Source organism: Aspergillus brunneoviolaceus (assembly GCF_003184695.1).
Source record: "Aspergillus brunneoviolaceus CBS 621.78 unplaced genomic scaffold BO95scaffold_91, whole genome shotgun sequence".
Lineage (NCBI taxonomy): Eukaryota > Fungi > Ascomycota > Eurotiomycetes > Eurotiales > Aspergillaceae > Aspergillus > Aspergillus brunneoviolaceus.
In genome coordinates, this window is record NW_020290821.1 from 134,076 (window position 1) to 142,871 (window position 8,796).

The following is an 8,796-nucleotide window of genomic DNA, read 5'->3' on the forward strand; positions in this document are numbered from 1 at the left end:
CACTTTGGATGTCGAGAATGTAGTTGAGAAGATGCGCCGTGAACCTCACCTCGAATTGACTTTACTGTTTCAGATGACTACGTAAAAAGAGCACGCGGGATAACCCCTACAACAGTGAAAAAAAACCCTAACAAAGCATTGGTGTGACTTAGATACCCCCTTTCAATATGTATCTTAATCTATATAGTGTATAAATGACGGAGCAAAGCACCACGCACCTTCCCAAGAGCCACTGAAGGAATATGATATTCCTGCGAAAGATCTTTTAGGATAGCTCCTAAATCCCTTGAAAACTTCAACTTAGAATTTCAGCAACAACATTGCCTAGTGTACTGATGCCCCATAAGACCACAAGGCCCCAGCCGATCTTCCGGTCCATCCTCCAGCCGTTCAACGGAACTACAATCAATAGCCCGAGCAGAGTAATCAATAAGGTAGCGCCACTGATGACAAGAACTTTCGAGACCTCAATTTCGTAAGAGCCTCCGTGCGCTTCGATTGTTCCTGGCCTCGCATTCACAGTCATGTATAGACCCCCCAAGCCGATTCCTAGAAGAATATTTAGCATGGGCCCCCCAAAGCAGGCACTTAGTGCCATGACAGGATAGCCCAGACGCGCAACAGTGATATCTGCAACAAGATCACCTAGTGAGTTGCCCACGGCGAAGACTGTGAGTCCTAGAAGAGAATCACTGATGTTCAAGATAACACCTAAGGTCTTGAGGAGGTTGACCACTTCTGTGGCTATTGTCGCAATCCAGAAGATAGCGACGACAAACCCTAAGAGTGCTAGAAAAGGCCGCCACTTTTTTGGAGGCTGCGAAGCCAAACGGTGCCGCGTGCTGATTATAAGGGCCGTACTACATACCAGCGAAAATAGTAGTGAGACCAAGAACGGTAATAGTAGACTGCGAAGCTTCAACTCGGGATCCATGGCCGTCCAAGTAATCAGAGCCACAAAGAAAGGACCCGTGAAAAGCTGGACCCAGACCAGCCAAGAGCACCACTCTTTCGTGGTTGTTGTACACGAACCCGTGCTTTCTTCAATGAAAGGAATTTCAGAATCAAGGCGTGACCGCGGTGGTGCACACTGGGACTTCCGGCTTGAATGAATGGCATCTTCGGCTCTGGGTTCTTGATCAAGGGCATGTAGAAGCGGGCTGTCTTCCGGTAAAGCTATCAGGGGCGCATGGTCGTTGACAGTATCTGCAGGTGTTATGACGACGGAAAACCCGCCAGCATCAGGGCTTGACTGTGCTGCCTCAATGACAGGGAGTGTGATTGTTAACAGAAACACACTAGGAGCTGCAATGACGCCTAAAAGTCGCTCCCAGATAGATTTGGATTTCCATCCAACCATTGTAGGGAAAAGTATCGCCATGATTGACTGAAATTTAGACCAAGAGGTAGCCCAAGATGTTGCCGACGTTTTGATTTGGTTGCCCCCATTGACCTCAACACCGTCCTGAAAATAGAGTGGTTCAGTGGGACTTGTAGCAGGCGGTAAGCGAATGCTCGGTGCCCTCGAAGACACTGGACCCATTCCATCCAGAAGAGGTGGAAAAGGGCTAATTGGGCTATCTAGATGGGCTTCTGCAGATAGAGCCGTACCCCTAGGGGATATGGCCAGTGGAGAACTGGGATGTGAGTTTGATGACTGGTATGTGGGTAAGTGGAACGTTTCCGGAGGAGCAAGGAGGTTTGGACTCTGGCTTAAACAATTGGGCTGATGTATGCCGCTCATTGCTTGACTGTTGACCGAGGGTTGGCTGACAGTCAGCAGGGGTTGTCGGGAGTTAGACTCTAATATGCTTGTGTCCAATTTTAGGTCCACTGCAGCATTGGCAGATACGGCTCGAGTTCGAGTTGAAACGCGTGCTTGGTTAGAATGCAAGCGATCGCTGGTCAAGGGTCGACTAGCGTGCGGATGAGATGCAACCGAGACGTTGTCCGAATGCACATATGGCATGGCCATTTCCTCGTTGTCTGAATATTGGTCCAGGTTGACGGGTGGGGCATCTGGGTGAAGGTTCCTCGATTTCTGGAGAGAAGTAAGAATGGACTGGAATTCCAGTGCACCCACGAGGCTTGGCCGGATGGGATTTAAAGTATTGCGTCGCCGGGCAACTGGACGAAAGACACGCATGTTATCCCGTATTTCAGCCAGGTAACGGTTGCGGGTTTCATCGTCTTCCTCTCCTTCTTGCCAAATCCCAGCATCAGACCTTTCCAGCGCGTTGAAATCTTCGTCGCGAAGGAGACTCGTAGACTCAGATGCTATCCCAGGATCATCGTCCTCGAACTCTTCGATGTCAAGCTCTTGATTTTCAGGTATGTGGAAGTGCGACCGTGCCGCTAAGTTTCGCTCGTAGGCTCGGCGCCGTCGTAGGATATACCAGTGCCATGTTACAACAAGCACCACATAAAAACAGTATAGAGCTACCATTGTGGCTGACTCCCAGACATGCAGGCGTCCATCAGCAAGTAGAAACATACTAAAACTCACAGCCACAACAAAGTATCCTACGTCTCGAACGAAACTCCTCCGCGCAACCTTGAATGGGCGGACCAGCGCCATCGAGCCAGCAACCACTGATGTTATAAAGCTTGCTGCGCCGAGAAGTTCCCCAATAGCCAGACTACCACTGTTTGATCGCATGGCAGCAAACGTGGAGAACACGTCGGGGCTACCGTTGCCAAAGGCAAGGAAGGTGACGCCTGTGAGGCTTTCACTCAACCCGAGAACACTGGCCAGTGTGCTCAGATCGATGCAGAGAAAATCACTAGCGGCAATCCCAATAGTACTGAACAATAGGGACAGCCATGATATGATGACTATGAGCGCCAAAGGCTTCGCATTCGCTAAGGTGCAATAATAGAGCTCAAGGTAGGATATGAGTCCATCTTGATCATCAGGGCAGTTTGTCCTGATGAAAGAGCACTGGTCCTGGGCTTGACGGACTAAGCGACACTGCATAGAGCGTAAAGGAAGTCAGAGCCCCGTACTTCATCCAGACAATTACCCGAGACTTGAGAAGAGATACGTACCTCCGGTGTGTTGTCGCGCTGGCGAAGCAGCCATAGGTCGGGAACGGCAGGTTCATGCGTGAGCCGTTGCAAAGTCCAACTGGAGAGACCCAGAAACGTCAGAAGTATGATGGACCAGAAAAATGGCCGAACAGAGAAGCGCCTTTGCCGAGAGATTCGGTTGTGGCGAGAAATCAGTCTTGATAGCATTTTGAGAGATATCGCGGCATCCTGGGCGATAGGCCGTCACGATCCACACACCCGGATAAGCACGTGGCTGGTGTGAAACAGAGTGAGCACCATCCAGCTGCGGCAAAGAGAAAGCGACGAACAAAGAGCTGAGGGTCTGAAAAATGGAGACAGAGGGTGTTGGTGTCGCGCAGATAAACGGGCCGAAGATTGAATGAAGGAGGTAGAAAGAGAAGGGGGGCAGAGCAGGTGGAGGACGGATAGTTTAGACAGACAGATCGATGATAGACAGACGACCATCGAGGAAAGACCAGTGAGTAAAGTTAAGTAAGGTTGACTACGTATAGGGAGCACCAGCCACTGATGTCACGGCCGGAGGCGGTGCAGATATGATTATTAAGTATGTTTTTTATACAGTACAGTACAGTATGTGTACCTATCTTACCACTTAGTTACAGCCTGGCTAGTTATAGCTAAGTTAGCTAGTATTGTACTATCTGGTAAATTAACGAAGCTAACTAACTAACTAACTAGTTAACGTAATCAGTAAGCCACCTGCTATGATAAGCCACCCGCCACCTGCACGCATCAGTCTTATATTCTTTAATATAAAGCAATTCAACTACTAATAATTCTACTAAATATATCTTAATTATTAAATTCTTTAATAGAGCAAGAGGGCAGAATCTATTTTATTATTAAAACTATTTAAAAAAGTGAAATTTCTTTTATAGCAGAAGCAGTATATATATTTAATATTTTATATTTATGTTATACAATACCTACCGCTACAGCAGCCTATATCTACCACTATGGCAGCCGCTTCGGGGTTGATATAGATTTGTCGGGATTTTAATCCGGATGCTTATATTATTATATTGCTTATTTCTTCTTTTTATATAATATATTATTCTGAGATTCTTTAGAGAAGGAGATTTTCTAAGAATTAGTTTTAAAATTAATAGAAGACTGTTTTTAATTATCTTATTTATCTTGTCTAACCAGTATGTTTACTGCGTTAAATAGTTTCTAATAATTTCTAATTCTTTTTACTTTTAATTATCTAAAGAAAAGTAATATATTATCTAACAAATCTTTGTTGGAATTATCTTAAGATACTTTATTTATTTTTAAATCATATTATCTAATCTAGGCAGATATTTAAGAAGTATAAACTACTATTTACTAATTAGAATAGTTAAAATAATTAAAAAAACAGATTTAAGTATTATAAATAGAATATAAAAATATTAAATTTTTAATAAAATTATAATAATATTATATTAGCTCAACCTTATCTTCTAAATAAGAAAAAAAAAATTAAACTTAAAAAAATCTTTATTTTTTTTCTTCGGTTTAGTTTATAATAGAGAACAGAATAGATTTATAATTTATTATATATTTTTAAAAAAACTTCTCAAAAGTATTAAATAAAGAATTAAAAGATTCTAGCTATAGTTAGCTATTTAGACTTTATCTATCGGTAGAGATAATACTAATATATTAATAAAAAATTCCCGGAAGACTACTAAAATATTAAAAAATTATAAGATTATTTTATTTAATAGACTTTTTCTTTTATTCGAAATATAGTTATTTTATAGTCTGATATTATAAAGCAGCTTAAACAGGCCTATTAATAAACTAATTAGAATCTAAAAAAGTTTTATTTTTACTTAAATATTTTAGAGTGTTATTTCGAACCTAAATAAAATAATAAATATATATTAATCTTCTTTTTAAAACTGGCACCGGAACTTAGTTAATATATTTATAAATATATATTAAAACTACTAGACTTCTAAGAGAAAATAGTATCTATTATTATTTATTATTAGAATATATTAAACTGAAAGAGAAAACGAGATTTAGAAAACTAAAAATACTATTTAAATAAGATTTTTAGAGAATCCGGATTTTTATAATCTAATAATAAGTTTTTTTCGTCTAAATCCCCTCGAAATAAAAAAAATTAAAAAGAGAAAATTTTTTGCTGTTATAAATATAATAGTAAATACTATTTAGCCAACCGATATTTTTATAGAAATAAAAATAGAACCGAACCAGAATTAATAGAAAAAAAATAGTAGTTAAAAAAGTTTTTATATTTTTAATAAACTAGCTTAATATAAAAACTGCTACTTGCTTTAATATATCTATTTGCTTTAGAAACATACTTGAAACCTATACAGACTTGGATTTATATATTAAGATTAATCTTATTAGCTATTAATTTATTTAATAATTTTATTCAAATATAGTCTATTTTATAGCTCTACTGGTTACTATAATTAATTATCTTACTATAAATATTTATAGTATATAAAAAATTCTTATTACTACTACTAATTTGAGAGGAACTATATAATTATTTATAAAATATTATATAGTTATTAATTATAATTCAGATCTTTCTGAAAGTTCTATTTTATTTTTAATAATTATTTTAGAAGATCTATATATTTACTTATTTATATAGAATCAACAGTAGTAGTATAAAATCTAAATATTAAAGATTTTATTTTTTTATAAATTTATAAAAGCTTACTAAAATCTTATTTATATTTATACTATTATTAAACTTTTAGAAAATATTTAGCTACTAAAAGATAAAGTCTTCTTGAATTATTTATAAATTAGATTTAATAAAATTATATTATTTTTTGAGCTTTAAGATTTTACAGATATATTTTTTTTTAGTTATTTTTAATAACTTTCTTCTTACGGACCCTCGGACTATACTATTAATTTAAAAAATAGCAAAATTTTACTGTATAAATCTATTTATTTTTTATCTTAAATTAAGCTTTAATCTTTTTATTATTATATTAATAAAAATATTTAATTAAAATAAATTTAATCTTCTAAAAGTCCTGCAGAAGCTTTTATTCTTTTTATACTAAAAAAAAATAAAAATCTCTGATTATATATAGATTACAGAAGACTTAATAAGATTTTAATTAAGAATTATTATTTTTTATTTTTAATTTTAAAAATTTTAAATAGGATTATAGAAGCTAAATATTTTTTTAAGCTAGATATTTAGAATATATATTACCAAATTTATATTAAACAGAAAGATAAATAGAAAATAGTTTTTTAAATTTACTATAAATATTTCGAATATCTAGTTATATTTTTTGGATTAACTAATACTCTGGTTATATTTTAAAACTATATCTATTTAGCTCTTTATAATATATTAAATATTTTCTATATTACTTATTTAAATAATATTTTTTTTAAAGAATTATTTTTTTTATATTTTTTATTTATATTAAGTATTAGAATGCTTACAAAAAGCAGATCTTTATATTAAGCTATTAAAGTATATTTTTTATTAAAATTATATTAAATTTTTAGAATATATTATATTTTTATATAGTATATTAATAAATTTCTAATAGATATTTAATATTTTTATATAGCTGATATTAACTATATATTATAAGATCTAAATATTCTTAAGATTTTATAATTTTTATTAGTATTTTATTAAAAATTATTTTTTAATTATATTGCTACTAATCTTTCTTTTAAAAGATACCCAGAATAGAAAGAAGCCTGGAAGAGTAGTATTAACTAGTAAAAAAATAATAATATTTTAATAATTTTTTTATAGTTTTAAAACTGCGCCTTTATTAAGATATTTTAATTTTTAATAAAAAATCCGGATAGAAACAGATACTTTTTAATAAAATATAGCAGGGATATTATTCCAGCTGGATAACTATAAAATATATTATTTTATTATATTCTAATTAAAAAAGTTTAATAGTATTAAAACTTACTATTTAACCCTAGACTAAAAGTTTTTTACTATTATTTATTTATTTAAGTATTAGTATTAATATTTTAAAGAATTATTATATACTGTTAAAGTTTTTTTAGATTATTAAAATTTTTAGATTTTTATAAAACAGCCGAAGCTAAATAGTTGTTAGATTTAATAATATATATACTTTAGTAGTTATAACTTTATTATTTAATATTAATTTAGTAGGCGCAACCCTGCTGATCTGCTATTAAGAATAAAAAAAGACTTAAAAGTTCTGTCTAATATAAAGATTTTAAAATTAATATAATATTAAATAACTAGTAAATCTTTTATAAAATTATAGCTAGTTTTAAAAAAGTTCTAGCTAGAATATAATAAAATATTTTTATAGAAAAACTCTAAATCTTATACCTGCTAGTATGTATTAAGTTTATTAAAATCTAAATATAATTAAACTAATATAGAAGCAGTTAGCTGGACTATTAAAATAAAAATATTTTATAATTTATATATTAATATATTAGTAGTATTCTGAGTATATAAATATAAAAACTTATTATATTCTAAAACTATTAGAATAAGCTTATTTTATAATAAATATATTAATATATCAGCAGTATTCCGAGTATATAAAAATAAAGACTTATTCTATTCTAAAATTAATAAGAAATTATATTTTTTAATTAAAAAAATCTAAAATAAAAATATAGAAATATATTATTGAAAACTTGTTATTTTAAAAAATAATCCTAGATCTAAATATTAAAAAATTAATAAAAATAATCTTATTATATATAAATACTACTTATATATTCCTGCAGAACAAAGTCTTCGGTAATATTTATTAAGCTTTTATTATAATAATCGGCTAGCAGGCTATTTTAAATAATTAAAAATAAAAATCTTTTTTAAAAAAAAGTTTTATTAGATAAATCTTTATAAAAATATAATTATCTATATTAGAAAGTGCTCTATATATTAAAAAGTTATATTTATTAAATATAAATTATATAGCAAGCTTAAATTACTACCGATTTCTAGCTGACTTTTTGTCGAACTATTTATAGATTTTATTATAGATCTATCTTCTATTATAATAAAAGATAATATTTTAGATTTAATTTTTATTATTATAAATAGATTTATAAAGTAGTATTAATTTCTATTTATTTTATATATTATAACTGCTTTAGAACTTGCTGAACTTTTTTATAAAAAGATTAAATTTTAATTTAGACTATCTTAGAATATAATTTTAAATAAAAGTTTTCTTTTTACTAGCAAATTTTGGTCTTAAATTATTTATTATATTTAGATTAAACTCCGTTTGTCGACAGTATTTCGATCCTAAATTAATAGTTAAACTAAAAAAATAAATCAGATTTTTAAATAATATTTTTAATACTTTGTTAATAAAAATTATCTAAACTGGCCTATTTTACTATCTTTGATTTAATTTACTTATAATAATATTCTAAATTTAACTATTAGTTATTCTTCTTTCGAGACTTTTTTAGATTATTTGTCTGATTTTTATCTTCGTACCGAGATCAGTACTTTTTAAAGAAAGATTTCTATAGCTAAAAATTAAATTAATAAGCTAGCTGTACTATAGAAAAACCTATAAAATTACTAGCAAAAAGTTAATAAAGTAATAAAGAAGTACTATAATAAAAAATACCAGTTAATAACTTTTAAAAAGAAAGATCTTATAAAGCTATCTACTAAAAATTTAAAAATTAAAGTTTTATTTCAGAAGCTAGCTTCTCGATATATTAAATCTCTAAAAATTCTAGTAGTTA

The 8,796-nt window shown here is 31.2% G+C and overlaps 1 protein-coding gene across 1 annotated transcript; it reads right to left on the bottom strand.

The window, feature by feature from the left end:
• Window positions 1-124: 124 nt before the first annotated feature.
• On the bottom strand, window positions 125-3,333 carry BO95DRAFT_289698 (sodium/calcium exchanger protein). Its single transcript, XM_025581711.1, has 2 exons — window positions 3,049-3,333; window positions 125-2,971 (listed from the first exon to the last, which is right to left on the bottom strand). The coding sequence occupies exons 1-2, from the start codon at window positions 3,235-3,237 to the stop codon at window positions 296-298; spliced, it is 2,865 nt and encodes a 954-aa protein (XP_025437328.1). The 5' UTR covers window positions 3,238-3,333; the 3' UTR covers window positions 125-295.
• Window positions 3,334-8,796: the final 5,463 nt, after the last annotated feature.

Bases quoted from the DNA above. Each gene is read 5' to 3' on its own strand.
- BO95DRAFT_289698 (XM_025581711.1), bottom strand. From the start codon at position 3,237: ATGCTATCAAGACTGATTTCTCGCCACAACCGAATCTCTCGGCAAAGG. The intron at 2,972-3,048 runs GTACGTATCTCT...CGCTCTATGCAG, and splicing joins AGCGCGACAACACACCGGAG to TGTCGCTTAGTCCGTCAAGC.